This window comes from Falco naumanni, chromosome 13 (assembly GCF_017639655.2).
Source record: "Falco naumanni isolate bFalNau1 chromosome 13, bFalNau1.pat, whole genome shotgun sequence".
Classification (NCBI taxonomy): Eukaryota; Metazoa; Chordata; class Aves; order Falconiformes; family Falconidae; genus Falco; species Falco naumanni.
The window spans coordinates 19,392,562-19,413,843 of NC_054066.1; the positions used below are offsets into that span (position 1 = coordinate 19,392,562).

Sequence of the window (21,282 nt, forward strand, 5' to 3'; positions counted from 1 at the left end):
CTGCGGGCCAGCAGCGCTGCTGCGGCCCCTGCGAGGGGCCGGCTCCCACAGCTCCGCCTGAAGAACGCCCGTTCGGCACCGGCGGGCCCGCGGCTGGCGGAGGGGGCGCCGGGCTGGGGAGGCGGCGAGGAGCCCCCGCACCCCGCCGGCAGCCGCCCTGCCCGCCTGCGCTCTGCGGGGCTGGCTCACGCAGGGCAGCGGGGACCCGCCAGGGCCCGCCCGGCTCCCCGGGGACGCGAGGGTGGGGCCCGCGGCCGCCGCCAGCCGCGCTGTCCCCGCCGAGCTCCCGTCGCTGCTTCCGGCGCCGACCCGGAACCGGAAGGGGCGGCTGCGGCAGCGTGAGGAGATGGCGGCGCGCGGCACGGCGAGGCGAGGGGCTGGCGCGGGGGCGGCCCGCGGCACCGACCCGCAGGAGGAGCCGCCGCCCCCGCTCCAGGCCGTGCTGGTCGCCGACAGCTTCAACCGCCGCTTTTTCCCTATCTCCAAAGACCGGCCGCGGGTAAGAAACACCCCCCTCCCCCCCGGCTGCTGCCGTCTCCCCCGGGCCGGTCCCTCCGGGGCCGCCTGTCCCGGTCTCCGCCGTCCCTGGCGGACCGGAGCGGGCAGGCCTCTGCCGAGAGGCGGAGTGCTCGCCGGCAGCGGTCGCGCTGTGCCCCACCGCCAGAGCCCCGGGCTGGGTCGGGCGAGGCGAGGCCCCCCAGCCGCTGCCGGCGGGTCCTGGGGGGCTGCTGGGCCTCAGCGTCCGCCCGGGGCTCGGGCAGCCCCCCCGCGCTGTGGGAGCCTCTGACGAGGAGTTGTCCTCGCTTGTAGCAGTCTCTGTTCCCCTCTGGAGAGGCAGTGGGGATCCAATTGCTGCCTTGGTGCTGTTTGCTTTTCCATATGGCGAGGCGAGCTGTGCTGCTTGCTTTTCGTCTGTCACTGATGCAGCAGCAGTGGGTTTGGCAAGCTCGGTTCTGATAGAGGAAAGAAACAAAATCTTTGTGCTTGCCGGCAGTAATGGGTTGAAGAATATGGCCAGAAAAATGCATGGGGAAAGCGCTTTAATTACCCAGATCAGAAGGCTTTATGTTAAAGGAAAGAGCGCTTCTGGAGAATTTAGGTCTGAGCAAGTCTTACCTCGTTTGCTGATTAAATGTTTGTGGAGGTCATGATTATACACGCGAGCTCAGGCCTGAACCAAAACAGCACCAAAAATTAATTAGAGAACAGTATGAGATCACTCAGTTGTGAATCAGTAACTCGGTTTAAAAGTGTGGCTTGAGTCTCAGGTCAAGTAAATACTCACTTCACTTTAGGTTGGTTTGGTGGGGTTTTTTCCCCTTGTTTAATTCTGGACACGCATATTCCTGTGGCTTCATCATTCATGTCTGACAGGTTTTTCTTGAAGCAGTTAAAGCCTGAGTCAGGGAATTGGCACTCTGGGATTTCAGCCCCTGCCTCAGTCTTTCATTTGTCTGAGTCTTCTTGAAGTTTTGTATGTCATAGCTTCGCATTTTTTTTATGCTTTCCTATCTGAACTGGCATCTGCCCCTATAGGAGATCATAAATTAGCTCTTACTGTTTAGATAAACTCTAAAAATTTTTGATAAAAAGTGGTGGAGCAGTTACTTGTGTTATTTTTTTTGATATTACTGATACTCTGTCCTTAAATTGGAAGAGGCTGTTGCTGATGTTGAGGTACAGCGTCTTTATTCAGCTATCTGTATGGTTTTGGGTTGGGTTTTTTTTGGTTTTTTTTTTTAGGCTCTTTTACCTATGGCAAATGTGGCCATGATTGACTATACCTTGGAGTTCCTAACAGCAACTGGAGTGGAAGAAACCTTTGTTTTCTGCTGTTGGAAGTCAGCTGAGATAAAAGAGCATTTACAGTAAGAATCTCTTCTTCTCTTTAGCTTTATCATGGAAAGGATTCTACTGTCCTCCAACAAGCCTCAAAGGTCTCAGTGATCCTTATGAAAAGGATCCAAGAGATTCCCTTTCAACAATTGTCTCAGTATATGTCAAAAAAGACTATTCCTCCTGTGAAGGAATGTGGTTGTTGAGTGTATTAAAAGGGTTGAGTGATTTGGGACTTCGTTTATATTGGCATTTAACTTTTCTTGTCTAAAAGCAGGGATTTCCTGTGGGTAGCCATGTAGATTAGAGTACTTGCCCTTTGCATTATGCCATGTCTTGGTGTGCCATGCAGGAGCATATGGAAACAGCTTTCTCTGCACCTTTGCCTCTGCATGCTGCAGGTTTGCAAGCTAAAGAGAGATGTGCAGTCTTTTCCCTGCCTGAGTGTTGTGGTTTAACCGTGGCTGGCAACCAAGCACCACACAGCTGCTTGCTGCGAAAATTAACTCAGTCCCAGCCAAAACCAGGACACTGAGGCACTGCTTTCCAAGGAAAAAAAGAAGTTTGGGTTCTGTGTAACTTTTCCTTTTCCTTTGTCAAAACTTGGCTCACAGTAGAATTGGGTTTCCTAGGTTTCCATAAGCTACGGTCACAAAGTCTAAACCTCTTCAGTTTATCCGCTGTGTGCAAATGAGCATGCCTAAGCCTATCAGTAGTGGGCTCACTGTAACAGGATTCTCCTTGCATGGACTTACAGATGTGGCATGCACTGGGGGGGCACTGTGTCCTAGTGTGTTCTCTATAGAATAGCCTCTTTATGCCTTCCTGATGTGTTTTTCTCCTCCCAGAAAATCCAAGTGGTGCCGCCACACCTCTCCCAACACGGTGCGCTTTGTGACTTCTGACCTGTACCGATCCCTTGGTGATGTGCTACGAGACGTTGATGCCAAGTCCCTTGTTCGTTCAGACTTCATTCTTGTCACTGGAGATGTGGTGTCCAATTTCAATATATCCAAAGCCCTGGAAGAGCACAAGTAGGTGTTGAAAGAGTGTATGCTTGCCTGGTGTGCTGAGATTCTGGGCTCTTAGCTCTCTGAAGAGTGATTTTTAAACTTCTGCCCTTCTTTTTCAGGTTGCGTCGTAAGATGGAAAAGAATGTTTCTGTGATGACGATGATATTCAAGGAGTCTTCACCTGGTCACCATGCCAGGTGCAAAGAGGATGACATTGTAATTGCCATGGACAGTGCCACAAGCCGTGTCCTTCACTACCAGAGAACCCAGGGGCTGAAACGATTCCGCTTTCCTATGGTGCGTCTGGAACTTGACAGGTGGAAAAGGGCTGTGGTAGTGAAGCAGCCCATCCCAAGGAGGAGGTCCTCCTTGAGTGAGGGCCAGGGAGCTGTGCTTGCTGCTGCTTTTGGGGGAGCAGGTGGTAGGAAGTTAACTCTTCGTAAACTGGCCTTTTACCTTTAACTTTTATTTGAGGCTTGGTGAAATTGTGTTGGGATGCACACATTCGGGACTTGTTTCACAATTTGAAGATGGGGCAGACATGTTTCTCACGATTAAGTTTTTGCATTTGTTTGATTCCTTTTCTCCATGTGAAACGGGAGTTGAATGATTTGTGCTGTCACAGTGGTTCCCAAATTGGGATGCATATACCACTATTGTACACAAACCATTTTGAAGTGGCACTGAGCCTGTCACGGAGGGTGGAATAACAGCAGGTGGAAGGGGTAGTACCTCCTATTACCTCTGCCTGTACTGTTTACCTAATAATGTAGAAAATGCTCTGTAAATGTCTGTGGAGGCACTTTCTCCAGTGAGATAGATGGATGTTTTTCTTTTTTCAGCTCAAAACTAAGACTGTGATTATATGGCATTTTCAGCCCCAAATCAGTAATCAGTAGATTATTTTTTACCTTCAAATGAAAACACAGATCACTGTAGGAAGCCAAAAAGGAAAAAACAAAACAAACAACAACAACCCACAGCTGTAAAAATCTACAGGGGATATGGAAGCTGCGACTATTGCGTTTTGATATATCAATGTTCTTTGCACACTTGTAGCACCCAGTGACTAAGGTAAGGAGCCTCCTGGAGGAAAAGTGATTGTTCAAAGTACAAGCTGTATCTTGGAGAGCTGCACTGTGTAAGGATGAGGGCAATCTTTGCTGACTGACTGTATGTGACCAGGCTGTGCCTGCTAAGTTTGTGTCTCTGTAGATTGTAGATTTCTCTGATCTTCAGAACTTAAGCTAGTTTAGTTATTCAATACTGCCCCGGCTTATAGAAGGCATTTGGGGTTTGGTACTGTATGAGGCACTCGGATCACTGGAATTTTTTTCTCTTTCAGAGTCTGTTCCAGAACTCTATTGAGAATGTTGAGGTGCGCCATGACTTGCTGGATTGTCATATCAGTATCTGCTCTCCGCAGGTGAGTTCTACCCTTCTGAGCGTCCAAAAGTCAATCTGCATTGCTTCCTTTGTCCTGCTTGTGCAGGGGATGCAGGTGGCCTGAGTGTAGTAAGTTTGGGAACCAGAACTCTCAGCTTTTCTCAGTGATTGAGCTGAGAGCCTGAGTGATCATGTGGCACTCCTCCGTGGGCTGTATGGGTGCTCAGTCTGTATCTGGCATCCCTTGCTCGAGCCCAGGCAGAACTAGACAGTGGATGATTCAGTAGACTGGCTGATTTGGCGCAGGATGAAACTATTCTGGAAAATAAGTGCTTTCACTTTGAGTATATTTACATCTGTGGAGCAGAGGTGAAGGCTGTGCTATGGAAAAATGTCAGTACTTGCAAGCTGGTACCATGTTAGGGTAACATTCAGGGTTATTCCAGCCTAGGCTTGCTAACACCTCTTCCACGTCTGAAAAAGCTGGTTTACAGCCTTCCTTTGAGCGTGAAACTACAAAGTGAGGCTGGGCAGATTGCTTGGAAATGTTAAAGCAATGTTTGTCCCCTTCTGAAAATCAGAATCTGTTCATAGTCTCCGTTAGGAGTAGGAGATGGGAAGGTCAACACTCCTAGCAGAAGGATTCAAAGCTTTATTCAAGGCAAGAACATCACTTTCTTGTGCTATATAACACTGCTCTCTGAGAACCACTGAACAGCCATTAATTGTCTGGCCTCTCTGGCAATATTTTCTGCTAACTGTATTATTTCCTTATGTTCTATTCCTGGCAGGTGGCTGAGCTGTTCACAGACAATTTTGACTACCAGACACGAGATGACTTTGTGCGTGGTCTGTTGGTGAATGAGGAGGTAAGGAGAGGGTTGTTAGAAGGGAGATCCTGTTACCTTGCATTAGAGAATCTTCTGACATGCTCCTCCCTCTCTCTCAGGTCCTGGGGAATCAGATCCATATGCACGTAACGACAGAAGAGTACGGTGCTCATATATGCAATCTGCTAATGTACGAAGCTGTGTGCTCTGACATCATCCGGCGCTGGGTTTATCCTTTGACTCCAGAGATGAACTTCACTGATGACAAGAATCAGAGTTACACCCATTCTAAACACAACATTTACCGAGGGGTGGATGTTAGCCTTGGCCACGGCAGCGTGCTGCAAGAGAACGTACTCATTGGGCAGGGAACGGTCATCGGCAGCAACTGCTCTATAACAAACAGCATTATTGGGCAGAACTGTAGGATAGGTGAGTAAAAGAATGGGGGGGCATGCAGGCCTTGCCAGGCAAGGGTGCAAGTTGTTGGGATTTAGTTTTTAATGTGCATTTGGCTCTGAGAGAGGATGGTAAGTGGGTATTGATTGACTTCTAATGGGAAGAAAGGAGAAAAGTTTGCTTTTCCAGCAGAGGAAATAGTTTTCAGGGTACCATAATGATGATGAAAGGTGGAAGGTACTTCATGCAAGTAAGTTGTTTCGATAGTAGAGAATGCATGACTTTTACTGATCTAGAGTTATTACCTACCAACATCCTGCAAATAAGGGACATCTGTCTCTGTTTTTGTGAACTGCCTGGTACTCCTTGCTAGTCTTGGCTGGAATTTTTTTGTGATTTGGCTGTATTTATGCAAAACCAAGAAGTCAGTTGTTACTGTCAGCTTGTTAAATCTTTGTAGAGATCAAACCTGTCTTTTAGCTTTGGGTAAGAAGTAGCTGTAGGCCTCTAAGGCCAATTTTTACCTTTCATCTAACATCCGTCATGCATCAAGGGCACTGGGATTCAGCAAGATGCTTTCTAGTGGACTCAGCAGTGTGGGAGAGCAACACACTCCCTTGCTCAACATATTTGTGCTTGGTGATGCATAACAGGTGATAAAGTCATTTTGGATGGAGCTTTTCTCTGGGACAGAGTACACATAGCAGATAACGTGGAGATCTGCCATTCTGTTATCTGTGATGAAGCTGAAGTGAAGGAGAAAGTAAAGCTGAAGCCCCGCTGTGTCCTCTCTTCTCAGGTGAGTTGTATTTATGTCTGTTCTGCTTTTTGTCTGTCTTGGCAGGTTACTAGGCTTACACTAGACCATACCAGAATACCAGCATGCCAAGGCTACTCCAAGCCTTTGTGCAGAGGTGGGGGATATTCTACTGCTCCCACCTTTATCTTATTTTTTTTTTGGCTAGGGTAGTGTGATATGTGATTGAGCAGTGCTGATCTTTTCAATTATACTTGTTAGTATACAGCTTGCCTGGAGCAGCCGTTGTCTGTGCTGGTGGAGATACATGGGGGTAATCAGGGTATTTCTTCATTAAGATATGTTGCACATACTTGCAGGTAGTAGTAGGTCCTGGCATCACTCTTTCTGAGGGCACAGTGATCTCTCTGCACCCACCAGATGAGGAGGAAGATGATGATGACCAGTTCAGTGATGATTCTGGCGTGAACAAGCAGGAAAGCAAAGTGAAACTAAAAGGTATGAGGGTCTTTGGTTCCATGCACTCAGGCTATGCAGAGGGCTTTGCCTTGCATGATCTTTTGGGGTCTTTCCCTTCCCCGTTGTAGACTCTGCAGTGCCAGGTTGAAGGTTAGTGCAACATTCAGCTTGGAACATGTTTGTTTTCAGCAGGGCAAGCAAGGATATTCAGCTCAAGTTGGACAGTGAGATGTACCTCAGTATCCCAGTATTAAAATCTTTGGCGACTCAGCTATTTTTCCATTTTTCTTAGAGTAGGGGCCTTGTACGAGACAATAAGGTGAGGTTGGAAGAGGTGTTCACAGTTCAAGGCAAGTTGCAAGATCTATGTCCTCATACCTGGACTGTGTCCAAGGACTTTGTCCTCGTGAAGTGCTGTTTCTACCAGTCTGGGTTTGACAAGGGATCTAAACATGGTCAGCTGAATGTTGCTGCTGTAGGGAGGAGTAAGTTTGTCACTTGTCAAGGCAAGTGAGAAGATAAAAGCTGAAATATGTATGCATCTGCAGGAATCCCAGCTCCCTCTTGACGAAGGATATTCAGGGGCAGTAATGTGCAAGTTATACCGGTCTATTTCAGGTTTGCCTGTAAGCAGATCCAGTACGTCTGCCTCCTAATCACTGTTTCTTTTTCAGGTTACAATAAAAAGGATGTAGGCTCAGAGGGCAGAGGCTATCTCTGGAAAGCAAATGACAAGAATGAAGAGGATGAAGAAGAGCAGAGACAAAGCCTATGGGGTGAGGAAAAGTTTAGTGTAGTCACCTGGAGGTGGACAGATGGACCTGTGTCAGGGAAACTGGCTGAGTGGGACACTGATAATTTTGTCTAGAGTAAGACCTGGGCTTTGTGAAGCAGGCCGGCTCCAGATAACGTGTATGGAGGCAAGGTGAGAGGTGAAAGCAGGTGGTGGACCAGATTCTCTCTTCCTGTGCTCTGTGGAAGATGTTTGTTGTGTATTTGACAGAAGCTAACACACAGAGCTGCCTGTGGTGTGAAGGGTGCACTATGGGATACCAGGCCCTCCCTTAGAGGGAATATGCTTTGGCTATTCTGGGTACTGCTGGCTTTCTTCCTGCTAGTGACAGTGTCTGCTGACATTGCTCTATCGTGAGTCAGCAGTCTGCATAAAATATGTCTGCTTCTGTCCCTGTCCTTTGTTGTCTGCATGCAGACTCTTAAAAAAAGTCCCATTATCCCAGTGCCAGCTGTAGCATTCCCTCTGCAGCAAATCTAATCATCTGGACCCGCAAGTAGAAGCTTCCTTGCAAGGACAGATAGTTGCTGACTTAGTTGGGAAGTCTCTGGGACACCTGGTTCCTTATGCATATGACAGCTGCAGCTTTCGAGTGTTCAGTGCTGCATCTTTTCTTCATCAGGCCCAACTATGCATTCAGAGGAAGAGAGCGAGTCAGACAGTGACCTGAGCATGGGCTCTGAGGAGCCAGACAGTCGGGCAGCATCCCCTCAGCTAGATGACATCAAAGGTGAGAGATGGTCTGTTAAGAAGTATGGTGGGTCTGCAAGATAATGCAGTCAGTGTGAGACTTGTGCTGCTTTCTCTAGGTGTATTGTAAAATTTGTGGATGTCTGTAATATATTTGTTTCCTGACCTCACTTCCTGCATTTTCGACAGAGTTCTTTAATATGCCCAGTATTGTTGTGTTAACCTGAGGCAGCCAAGGATGAGGAACCAGTCAAAGATTCTCCATCTTTTTCACTCCTGATCCTGGGCCTTCATGAAAGTGACCTCCCTGAGTTGTCGGTTTAAATAAATGGCAGCGTCATTGCCTAAACTCAGAGATTATGTGATGGTCCAGCAGAGTTTCCCTGTCCAGACAGCTTACTGCTGTGATCATGCTGGCAAATTAAATGTTTTTGTAGGAGCTGCCTCTTTTGGCAGATAGGCTTTGGGTTTCTGTTCCGCTGTGTTAAACTTACCTGGATTTGAAAAGAGTTCAAGCCAAACTGGGGGGGGGGGGGGGGGGGAAGCCTTTTTCATGTTAAAATACCTTCCCAAAGAAAATTAAACTAGTAAATTTTAAGTTTGAATTCACATCTTTAGTTAGGGGAAGATGAGGTTTGTCTGAATGAGAAAGGCTGGATTGTGAAAGTATAATAGAAATTCTGCTCTAAAAGGTTGCACAGATAAATAGCTTTGTGCTGGTTTGTGTGGCTAGATCAATGATACCTAGTAGGTAATCTCCTTTACTTAATTATATTCCACTATTTAAAAGTATAGTTGATGTGGGTTTGTACCAGCTTACAGAGAACAAATAGACATCTGTGTCAGAGTGCTTGCTTTGTTAAGAGCATAGAGTTTCTTCAGTAATGAACAATTTGAAGAACCTGTGCTTTTCCCTGTCATGTCTAACTACCTGTCCTTTTTTACATTAGTTTTCCAGAATGAGGTTCTGGGTACATTACAGAGGGGTGAAGAAGAAAACATTTCCTGTGACAACCTGGTCCTGGAAATCAACTCCCTCAAGTGAGTGTTCCCTAATGCTGAACAGTTGGGTTTGAGAGCAGATATAGAAAGAAGTGGAGAAACCATGTGAATACCCATGTTTGGTTGTTAAACACTAATTTTATCAGTACAGAGCATGAGAAATGCGGATTAGAGGTCGTAACTGAATGACGACAGAAACTGATGGAGAACTCCAGCTGCATCTATAGGATCCTCAGTGGTTAGGCTTTTCCTGCCCCAATTCTGTAACGAGAGATTGAATTGCTATTAAGTAACTGTGGACTGAAGACAGCGAGCCACTTCTTGGCACAGGCTGCCTATAAGTTCATGCAGGGGCTGCTGCTCTGTGCATTGCAACATTTGGCCAGCTGCTTACAGCTGGGGCTGTGCTGTGGCGTAGCTTGTCCACTCTTTTTTACAGTAGCAAGTCTAAAGCACATTGTCAGAGTGTCTTTTACCTAGTATTTCTCAGACACAAACCTGTTTCCCTTCTCTTGTGCAACAGTATTCCTACAGCACTCTAGTAAATGTGAGGGTGCTGTCCCTGCAGCAGCTCGTTCCACAGTGATAGCACATTTTCAGGACTTGTGGCCTTATGCAGGGCCTGATGCAATGCACGGTGGTTTTGTTGTCTGAATACTTGGAAAACCAAACAAATAAAAAAACAAGCCCGAAAGACGAAAATCAAATTTTCTGCTCTATGTCTGTGAAGATAGTGTGAAATGTGGGGTTTTGACTTTTTCATTGCAGGTATGCGTATAACATTGGCCTGAAGGAGATGATGCAGGTGCTCAGTAAAGTGATCCTGGAGTTCCCACTGCAGCAGCTGGATGCAAACCTGGATTCCCAGAACTATTTCTCAGCATTAGTTCCGGTGAGTCCTGCTTCATTTGACTCTTCTTTGGGCTTTTCTCCTAGTGTGTAGGAGTCTGCCTGGATGCCCCAAGTAGTTCCTTGCTGAGAAGACTTTTTGGTGAAGCTAAAACCACCTGAACTCCTCGAGTTGATGAACCTCTTTGTCTTCTGTAGAAATAAAAGTGAACTGTAATTATTCTACCTGCTTGACAGAATCAGCTGAGACTATAGGGGTGGGGAGCCTTACTTCAGTACCGATGGTTGTTTCTGTTCCCAGTGAGTGGTAGAATAAGTGCATCACTTGTAGAAGAGAAAAGAGAGGGACTGTTAGAGATGTCTTTACAGCCTTGTATTCCAGAAATCCAATTCCAGTTCATCATAAACCCTGTCTCTGGGGCATCAGAGAGTGCTCCTCTCCCAGTGGGATCTATTCCAAGGTCTTACTTGTCTGCATACTTTTAATTAGTGCCAGTTTTTTTCCAGCCAAATGCAAAGCCATGATATTGTTGCCTTGAGCAAAGATAGAGGGTTCTGTTGCGTCTCTAAAGAGACAGGTTGTATAATAGGGTGAGAGCAATTTCTATTTCCTGACTTAAGGGAGACAAAATAGGGTAGGATTTGCTCTAAAAAGCAGGCAGTCTTATCTTAATGGTTTTCTTGATCCAAGCTGAAGTTGTATTTTTGTCTCTTTGCTATAGTTCACTTATGTAATTGAGTTTTTCAAACTCTGCAGGTTACAAAGGTGCTCTTTTGGGATGAACGGGTTTGGGAAGGACTAGTTTAATTTGTTTAGGAGATGGAGCTAAAGAGGAACACTAGACATCCTCATAATCCTTTCTGTGAGGAAGTATGTACTTTCAGTTGATGCGGAAGTGTGGAAAACTAATTCTTCTTTACGTAGGTGTAAGCATGGCACTTAAGTAATTTCCTGGACATGTGGAGATGCCTTCTGTAGGAAACATCCATGTGAACTGATCTGTTCATCAGATGGTTTAGTGAGACATTGCTGTTCACTCTGTTTAAATTCTGCTTGCTTTTGTTCATTTTCCCAGACTTTGTTGATTGAATAACACGTCCTGTCTTGGAAAAGGAGAATTAAAGGAGAACTGAAGAGAGTGTTAGAACAGGTGTTAGACTTAAGTGGAAAGCATTATATCTAGACAAGAGGTTGTGTGGAGTTGGTAGCTGTGTAGGACATTTGGGTTTGTTTTTTTTTCCCAGCTAGGCTATGGCATCTCTTTCTGTTTCCCAGATTGGGCTCCTAATCTAGCATGAGTAGGGCAGGAGAAACTTTGTGTCAGAGGACATTCTAGTCTGGGATAAGGGATGCTACTTAAATGCATAATGTTTTGTGTAATTGCCCAAATCCCTTTAGAAGCTGAAGACAATGGAAGTACATGAAGGCCTTAACTCTGGGTAACTTTGTGTATATTTCATGGCAGAAAAGCTGATGCTCATGGTTAACAGCAGAGACAGGAAATCAATTTACTGACAAGTGATAATAATCTAAATGCAATATTCAGGGTGACCGTGCCCTGTGTCATGGAGAAGTGGAATTTCTCTAGGCAGGGAATTGTATGGCACGTGTATTTATGAAACTGATATTATCTGTAGATTTATCAAAGAAAGCTAAGTGCCAAGCCAATTAACTGTCATGGTAGCCAGTTTCTCCAGATGCTACTTTGTAAAGAACAACCAGGAAGTTTCTTAGAGAGTCCTTCTCCGGGATAGTTTTGTGCCTTGGTGTCTCTACTGCGTGCGGAATTGTTGTGCTGGCTTTCTGTACCGAAATCAGCAGGAAGGCAGTATCCTGGTGAGGTGTACTGGTAATGTTGAATTGCACACATGATATTAGTCACCATTACGATAACCCGATATGTTTGAGCTGAGATGTACCTCTGATGGAGGCAGTGAATCAGCCTTCAAAGGCTTATTAAACAGACATCGATGGTCTTCCTGGGCAGTGCTGCTTTGTATATTTACCAACAGTGCTCTGAAGAAAAGAGACCAGTTCTTCTGGCAGAACATGCATGTTTGTACAGCATCTGAAACAGTGGCTTTTCTGCAACTTGTGGTTCTCTAATTAGTAGAAAGTACCCTCCATTAATTTACTAATACTGACTTACACCCTGAGAATCCCAAGCGCTAGTTTGGTATAGGTTAGTACATAGTGAAAGCACGTTGCTGAAGTGCGTAGCTATGCAGCTAAAACTGCCTCAGTCAAGAGCAGTGTTAGGCTGAGATCTGCTTATGATGGTTTACATATGGCAAAGTGTTATTTTGTGTGAGATGGGGATACTTGCCTTCCGAGAGTGGTGAATATCAGAAGCCCACTGAACTTTACAGAACTGTTTTATGTTTCTAACTCTTTGTACCTCAAGTCTGACTAAGAGATGCTGAACAAAGATGTGATGCTTGTGTAAGAGTGATGGTAGAACAGTCCCAGACACCTCAGGAGGGGAAATTGTGGAAATGCCATAGTTATGATGTATGGCTTTACTTGAAACCACAGTATGTGCTCTGAAATGCTGGCCCCTGAGCATGAAGCTCTTAAGTGTTGCAGCAATTTTAGGAAACAAGCATCTGGTAAAGGATATGCCTCTGGGTATATTTCAGATGAAACATGGAGGCTTGAGAAATAGTTACCCAGTTCGATGTATGTCAGGCATCTTGTTCAGCCCTTGTACAAGTTGGAAAGCAGAGATGGTATAGAAAACCAAACCTTTCCTAAAACTGTAGACTTGATTTGAGCAAATGTGGCTGAAGCTGCTGATAAACTGAACGTTTCGCTTCTGTTGTCGCTGAAGCAGCAGCAAACAAGGTTACATAGGTGAGGATGTCTGAAGAGAGCTGGGGAGGCAGTATAGCAGTTCAGTTTGCTGAGCTGGCTAGTGTCTGCATTGCTGCCCAGCAGCTAGCATGTGTGGTGCACCTTGTCAGGTTTCTGTTAGGGAGCCTTACTCTTTTGTAATGTCATGCAAGTGAACACAACCTGGGATCGCTTATTCAGGGACCAAATGGATCTCTGCTTTCACTGAAGCAGTTTATGGTGATTGGCACAGATGCTGTTACGGTGTAACAGGCTGGAATTACAACTTTGTCCCTTGTGCTTTGCACATGCTTTGTGATGGTGTTCTGCGCTGGAGGTAGGGGTAAAATAGGCCTGCTGCCAGATCTGATGAAAAAATGAAGCAACCTGTCAGAGAAATTTGCTAGACTGTAGATTGTTTTGAGGAGTTACTCAGGTAGAGTCAAAGCCTGGAAAGTTACATTGTCCATAGGGATCTGTCAGGTATCTTTCCACATTTTTCAGTCTTTTATTCAATCTAAAGTAATTGCAAGCTTCTAGTTCCCCAGTTCAGATTTTCATGAAACTCCAAAAACAGCTTCTCTGCTCATACAGGCTTATTAGGGCTGCTTTTGCTAGGGGCTCTGTGGGGCTGTGCCCTGCTTTCCCCATTAGCACCAGTTACATACAGTGCATGTTCTTGGCCTGAGATGGTATATTTTTTCTTCCTTCCCTTTCCCAGCAGTAGGCATACTGGATTGAGTCCTGAGGTTGTGAGTGTTTATAGCAGTGCTTTCTTTATAAACAACTTGCTTTCAGAAACTCATGGCTTCTGGTCGGAATTGGGCCAGCTTACGATTTAAAGGCATTAACAGAAAGGTATTACAAAATATTTCTTAGCCTGAAAAGAACTTGCTAGTAGCTTTATTATATTTGAAGTAAAGAATTCCAAAGGATAATAAAAATGCAGGAGATGGTTGTAGAGGAGGGAAGAGTGTTTAGAATTAAGCATTTTATTAAAGACTAAAATACTTTCTGGAAGTATGCCACACAACCCTCAGTTTTTTGTTGTGATACCGTGATGATTAGGATCATTCTGTACTGTTACTGTTATTCTTTGAACCAGTGGATGTACTACTATACAGATCAGTTAGTACTAATCCCCTTCTTTGTTTCTGCTTAAGGCATGCAAATTCCAGCATGGTTGCGTAGCACATGTGTCTGAAGAGGTGATGGAGTGTATGTAGTACTAGGGAGCAGTTGAGCAGTGTTTCCTAGTACAGGCACCTTTGGTAGTCCACACTAGCCTGGGGTTCTAGCTCTGCTATATGTCCTGGAGCTCTTTTTCTGGCAGGGCTACTACCGGGACAGAATAATTCTGGTTAACCCTGAATGTAGGTGACTCAAAGCTTCTTCGTTACATCCTAAGCCTCTGTGAATTACCTGTTTCCCTTCAAAACGAACCAGATGTATTCTGTAAGGAGACACTTTTGAAGGCACAGCAAAACAGTATAACTGTAAGGGCATGCCAGGGATGTAGTTGCAGTAATGCCTGCTGTTTAATTAATCCATTTTAAAAGATGTGGAACTCTGATTTAATTTCCTAACTGTTTTTGTAGGATGGTCTGGTCATGACCTGGCCAGTGAGGAATTTTTTGTATCGTATCCTAGTTCTGATACCTTTTAAAATAGTTATGGACAGGGGTCTAAGTATCTTTATTACATTACCTACTATTCCAGATTCAGGTCAGTCTGCATTGCTTTGCAGAGCTTTCCTTGCTGCTTACTTTCCAGATATGTACAACAAGTGGAAGAGCTGTGGGGGACTTGGACAGAAATACTCTTTAAAGAGGCAGCACCAAAATCATTAAACTAAAGATTTCATAAAACTAAGCCTCGGAGGAGAGAACTGAGATCAGCTAATAGTGCAACAACTTGTTGCCCTTCATCCCTGCTACCCGTTCCCTGCAGCAGACTCCAGGATTGACAGAGTAAGCCTGTCAAACACACAAACATGTAACGTGTACTTAGGGGCTGCTCCACTGCATTCCTGGTTTAGGGGTGGCTATTTTGCACTGTCCATTTCTACTCAGCTGGTAATTATCCTGGCATTGTCTTTTTCTCATTTTTCTTATTTGCTTTTCTGCTTTGAAGGAAGGTTCCACTGAAATGTCAGCTTCTTTGTAGGGGAAAGGTTTGAGTAGCATGTGTGTACCTCTTCTGATCCATCTGCTGTGAAATGATTTTCTGTAAGACTCCATTAAACACATTTATTGTGATAATCCAGTATTCCACCCAGAGAGGCAAAAGCAAGAAAACTAACAGAGATCCTCAGAGCTGCTTAGTAAAACTAGGTCCTAGCTGCATATGTGAAACTTAACAGCATCTGTTTCATGGACAGAGTGGGGCAAATATATTAAGTAGTCAGCTAATGGTTTCTTAAAATGCTTCCCTGGGTCAATTTCTTAGCGCAGCACAGCTGAGGAAAAGCAGGGCTGAGTGCACACATCCATCTCGTAGCTCAGGAACTCTTCTGTGTGTTTTCCCTGCAGCTGTTGAAGAACTGGACCCCGTTGTTTAAGAACTACATAAAACGGGCGTCAGATCACTTGAATGCCTTATTTGCCATTGAGGAATTCTTCTTGGAACATGAAAGTCTCTGCACATCAATAGCTAAAGTGAGTATCTGCTCCCAACTCGTGAGGACCTGTTTTTGCTAGATTCATTGTGAAATGCATCCTGCTTGCATCATTGGCTTGTCAGCTTTAGAGGAGAGAATTTTTGGGTCTCAGTGGAGAGTGTGTATAGAAAATCCATCTATAACAATTGCTTTTTAAAAAAAAAAAAAAGTCTGTGTCTGTTTGTGCCTCTGAGGGACCACAGCTGAAGGTGAGTATTAATTACCAGCATGCAGCCTGAAGGGAGCTGTTATTTTGCAGCTTCTAACCTGGATGCCCTTGTTGTGTGATGCTGGAAGAGGTGAGGCCAGAGGCTTGCTTAAGGAAGAGCTTTTCTTCATTTGTCTCTCTATGGTCCCTGGGATCCAACTGCCAAATGGTTTATCCTGCTTTAGAGTACAAAACAAGCAAAGCTGGGAATAAGGGTGGGATTTCTTATTCAGGCTGAGCTAGTTATGAAACTGGGAATAAAGGGGAGCTGACCTATCTCCCCACTTCTGAGAGTTTTCAGTGTATTCCTCCTCACCCTCCTTCACAAATATTTTGTCCCTGCATTCCTTCTGCCCTGTCACACTGAGAGCGTTTGACTTGGATCAGAAGTCTTTCCTTTAGCAGTGTCTCAGGAAAACCCTGTCTCTTTTGGAAAAGCTCTCCTAGAGCCTGCTTAACTCTTGGTTCCTTAAGAAAGAGTAGTCCTAACTTCTGCTACCAGTGCTTCTGGCTAAATGGCAAAGCACTTAGGACTGTAGCCAAAAGCCTTCAGTTTGGTGAGCCAAAATGTCCTTGAAGTACAGCAATGGTTTGGCATGTGTCCATTGTTCTGGGGGCCTGGGTTTCCCTGGAGGCTGGGAATTGAAGTGACACTTGATATTTGGAGTTGGCAGCCAGCTTTGTCACTGCTTTGCCGCAAGGAGACCGACTGCAAAGTGCTTGCTCTGCCTGAGCACAAAGGCACCCTGAGAAAGCATGATTGCATCTTACCCTCGCTGCACTGGGCCAGAGTTTGAGCTGATAAATGACCAATTGCTTTGACACCTGCCATAAGGCAGTTTTAAGAGAGAACTGGCAGGAGAAGGGAGTCTGAGGCAGAGCTGGATAGATTCATACTCTTCTGGGCACGTGTCACCGTTGTGTGTATGTGGGCCAGCGTAAGTTGTTTGTTAGATCTGCTTTGGGGATGGGTTTTGGGATGCTTTATAAAAGAACTTAAGTAACGTCTTGAACTGACATCCTCTGTGGCCCTTTGTTGCCCACAGCTCTCAATCATACCCAGCATTCTCAGAGCTGAAGCTGATGGGGCTTGAACTCTGACTCATTATGTGTCATAGCATGTAACTGTCAGGAACATAAGGCTTGGTAGGAGAAGCACAGTTATTTTTAACAATAAAAGCAAAACTAAGCAGACTGAGTGCCTTCTGTTGAAGATGGAGCCGGGAATCACAGAGTACGTGCAAACTTTGTACTTGGACACGTACTAGGCTCAAAAGACTTTATAGAGAGCCCTGTTCCTCTTTTCTAATCAATGCAGGTGTTGATGACCTTTTACCAGCTGGAAATTCTGGAAGAAGATGTAATTCTCAATTGGTTCTCTTTGCGGGACACATCTGACAAGGGAAGGCAGCTTCGTAAAAACCAGCGGGTAAGTCCCAAAGGTGTTCAAAGAGGTGGGGGGAGGGGGAGGAGAGGGACAACAGCTGCTGAAAGAAACTATGAGTGGGTGCCACTGTTGCCTTCTGTGGAGCAGCTGCCATTACATGGTAGGCCAGTAATGCACCAGTGCATTGAACACTAAGCAACACAACTTTTTTCTCCAGAGCAGACATTTCTGTGCATTCTGCCATAATCCTGTTTGGATGGGGAATAGAGGTAGTAGGAGAGGGAGACTGGTTTTAGTAGGGGCTCTGTAGCACGAGGCCAGCACTCTCTGGAGTAGTAGCACGGCTTCTCTAAGCCAGCACCCATTTGAAATGGGGCTTTAGGCCAATGCCCTGTGTGCTGGCCCCATGCAGTTCCTTTGAAGCTTTCATTCCTGGCTCGCCAGTCCCTTCACATGTATTTCTGAGCGTTTGCTGTACTGAGTGGTTTCATTTGGCTTGTTGCAAAGGAGCACATAAACTTCCCCCCCCTCCGTCAGGCAGAACTTTGCGCTGCAGTTTGGCTGAGCCCTGTTCCAGTCCCTTTCCTTGGATCTGGAAGAGGAGCAGGGGAAAAAAGCAATCTCTGAAGAACTCCAACTTTGTTTAAAACCTTTGCAAAGTCAGCTCTTGGTATAAGTCAGCAGTGCTTTCAGCTGCTTTTCGAGCCCAGTTAAAAGGTAAAATGAGCTGCCTTTTCTTTACAGCGATTTCTCAGGAGTAGGATTTTCCCAGCAGTTTTCATAACAAGTCTTAGCTAAAGTGCAGCTGTCATCTTTTCTCCCTCAAGCTCTGAAAAACCAGAACTTTTGTCTTTTTGCCGAGTGTTGTGGGGGAATTGTCTGACTGGAGGAATCTCCCTCAGGAATCTAAACAGTCTGTATTTGTCCATGGCATCCCAGTTGTTTTACATCTAAACTTTGGTCTCTCCTTCAATCTGCCTCCATTTCCATATCTCCTAGAAACACTCTTTCTCATGCATAATAGTGGTACTCACTGACACAGTGTGGTTGTTGAGCGTTCTGTTTGGTGTCACTTGTTACCCAATTACATTGTATTCTCTCTGCAGCTCCAGAAGTTTATCCAGTGGCTGGAGGAGGCAGAGGAAGAGTCGTCTGATGGCGACCAAGACTGACATGGTGGTTCGGTATGAGAAGAGGCACTCCCTCTGCCTTTCTGGGCTGAGTGGGCAGGGCAAGATCAATGCCAGTGCATGGTGTGTAGATGTGGGGCCTGACATCGAAGTGACTGACAATCCCATCATAGTTGTGTGTTCCCAACTTTGCCACTTCCCTCCCTCCCTCACTTGCCTAGTGCCGCCTTATGTTGGATGGTTGGAACCCAATGTCAAAACCATAAGGGAAAAGCAGGAGGTGGTGATACCTAGGATCCCTCTGGAGGCTGGATATGATATACTATAAGCTATCTTTTGGAAGGTCTTTGTTACTAATACAAAGGGAGAAAATAGATGCAAATGTGTACAATGCTCTTATAAATTTAACTGCCAGGGTTGTGGAAGACTGGTCATATAGCTAAGTTATTTGGAGTCATTGTTGCTTCTGTAGCTAAGAGAACTCCTACTGAAGAGACACTGGCAAGGTTGGTGAGTTGGGAGCACATGGATTAGGATCTGGAGTGCAGGACTGAGATTCGGGAGTTCCTGTGCCTGAAGAAGATGCAATTGTCTGAGGATGCCCAAGGCATTTTGAAGCCTAGAAGGCACTTCTGTGATCTTTCCAAAAGGGAAAATCTTTTGCCATCTGCTGTGCTAGGATCTAACACAAGGTTGCACAGTAGAGTTGGTAAAACATTGTGTTTCCCCCTTCCGTAGAGTAGGGGATAATGCGTGCTCCGTTCCCCCTGCGGGGGTTGGCTAACAGTGGATGTGCACTGACCAGTGAAATGCTGCATGGATCACTACATCTTAGATGTGATCTGTCTTCTGTTCGTCCCCAGCTTGGCAAATGCTTTAGAAAAGTGTCTGTTCCTTTATTTTTTTTATAAAAAGGTAGTGGAGGTGCCTGGCTGCTTCTGCTGCACCAACCTCACTTGTGCTTTGCTCTGAGGGCACTGACCACACCAGCTGCTTTAAGGAGGATGCAAGTTCCTAAGTTCTGCTCCAGTGTGAAAAGGAGCAAATGGTATTTCCTTCAACAGCATGTGCTTTGTGTTTCCACATGACTTTAGTTACACAAGCTTGCTTACTACATGTCCTTTTATTTATTTGAAAACTTCCCTTCCCTCAGCAGGGAAAGTGCTGTAAAGTTCAGCAGCCGCAGAGCAACTCGGCATGCAGCAGGGAATGAGTGTGCCTCTGGCACTGCGTTGCCAGACAATGTGTGGCAGTAATAAGGCGTTTAAGAACAGCTTTCTTGGAAGTGTCACTGTGCTGTGTTCTTTCCTGCTCTCAAAGAACAGAGCACAAAAGGCATAGCGAAGAATCAGCTTGTGTTCATAGGTTATTTGTTGGATGTGCTGACCTTGCCTCTGCCCCTTCAGGAGGAGCACGGAATAAATCCTTTGGGGGGGGGGGGGGGAGTGCACTGGAGCTGCCCACTCAGGATATTTACTTGGCTGTTCTGTGGTGTCACAGTTGTCAGTGAGGGGACAGCGTTAGGTGCTGGAGACCAGGGATACTGCCTCTTAAAAACTGACGTTCAGGCAGGGTGATCTTGTGCACTCACACTATCAGTTGCCAGGGTTGTGCATAAATGTGCTTGTTTTCTGACATTGCAAACTCAGTCTTGTAAATGTTGGGGAAATAGTTGGTATCTGAATTTTCTGTATCTGCCAATATTTAATTCAGGGAGCAAATAAAAACTATCCTGGTGTTACCGGCTTCTTTGCTTTGTTTGACTTTGAATTGTATGTCTCCAGTTGTGCCACATGCCTGAGCAGGGCTTAACTGGTAAGCTAAATAACTCATTGCTACTTTTTCCTCAAGAGATTTTAAGCGCATAATAGGTAGGTAGGTAGGCAATCTGCACGCCACTGAATCAGTATAAATGTTCAGTGATAACTCATGACCTCACTGTTTACAAGTAGAGAACAGTTAATTAAAACTTCTGAACTTAAAATCCTGAAATGGGTGAGGTTTGGTTTTGTACAGGATTATGTTGCAAAGATGAACCTTAAACCCTGTGAAACCTGTTATCCTTTGCCATGATGAGAATTAGTGGGAACGCTGGCTGTTAGGTACTGCATTGTGTCCTCCTGATGTGGGGGAGTAAGAACTGGCAGAGAGGGGGAAGGACAGCTGCAGAGCTCTTAGTAAAACCATTTACAAACCAGCTGCAAGACTTGGTATTTTTAAAATTTCTTTGGACATCCTAAGTATTTTTTTCCTTTTACAATGTAAAGATGGCTTAAAAAGTAGGTTTAACATACAGTTCTGTAAATGGCTCAATTTTGCCAGAGGCTCTTAATCCTTTGTATCAAGTTTTTTCTGTTCTTTCCTCCTTTGCTTCATAGTAGCAAGCTTGTTCATGGTGTGAGCTGCTTTCTTTACCCAGGGGTTAAGATCCAAGGGGACAATGTTGCTCTGTGGCCAAATATCCTTCAGGCATTGGTGGTGTGTGGGGGGTGGTGGTTTTACAGGTGCCGAGAACAGAGTAGAAAAAAGGAGACAAAGTAGGACATTTTATATTCTCCAAGGTGAAGTTCTGGCATGGCACAGCATCCTTACGGGAAGGTAAGTGTATACTTTTTAAAGGAGCGTTAATTGCATTGCTTAAGTATAGGGTGGGCTTGATGTTTTCTGTTGTTTTCAATCAAGATTTATATTTGGTTGGAAGACTAGAAATGCCTTTGAGACCAACCTTGACTGCACAAACTGCATCCATCTTTTTGAGCAATGTAAGCAGTATTTTTATTTTTTCTAAGGCCATAGTAGTCAACTTGTGTGACTTTCCATCTGACATGGATGGGTGGGTGAATGAATGGCACCTGGTGTTCCTCCATCAAACCCAGAACTTCAGTTAACAATAGCGCGCCTTTTAGAAAAAGATAGCAGTTTTGTGCTACTTAAAGGTGTAAGCGATGGAACTCAAGTACATCCATTTCTGCTTCGGGCCGTTTCAAGATGCACTAAAATGCCTGGAGCCTGTTTACTCTGTAAGGAGAAGCAATGCTATCGATGCTGCAG

The 21,282-nt window shown here is 45.3% G+C and overlaps 1 protein-coding gene across 1 annotated transcript; it reads left to right on the forward strand.

The window, feature by feature from the left end:
- Positions 1-321: 321 nt before the first annotated feature.
- Positions 322-19,972, forward strand: EIF2B5 (eukaryotic translation initiation factor 2B subunit epsilon). The gene is made up of 16 exons (XM_040613251.1): positions 322-499; positions 1,744-1,868; positions 2,685-2,870; positions 2,969-3,146; positions 4,195-4,275; positions 5,027-5,104; positions 5,185-5,497; positions 6,118-6,263; positions 6,581-6,719; positions 7,355-7,456; positions 8,096-8,203; positions 9,114-9,204; positions 9,934-10,057; positions 15,379-15,504; positions 17,033-17,143; positions 18,208-19,972. Exons 1-16 carry the CDS (start codon positions 347-349, stop codon positions 18,271-18,273), a joined length of 2,127 nt encoding a protein of 708 aa, XP_040469185.1. The 5' UTR covers positions 322-346; the 3' UTR covers positions 18,274-19,972.
- Positions 19,973-21,282: the final 1,310 nt, after the last annotated feature.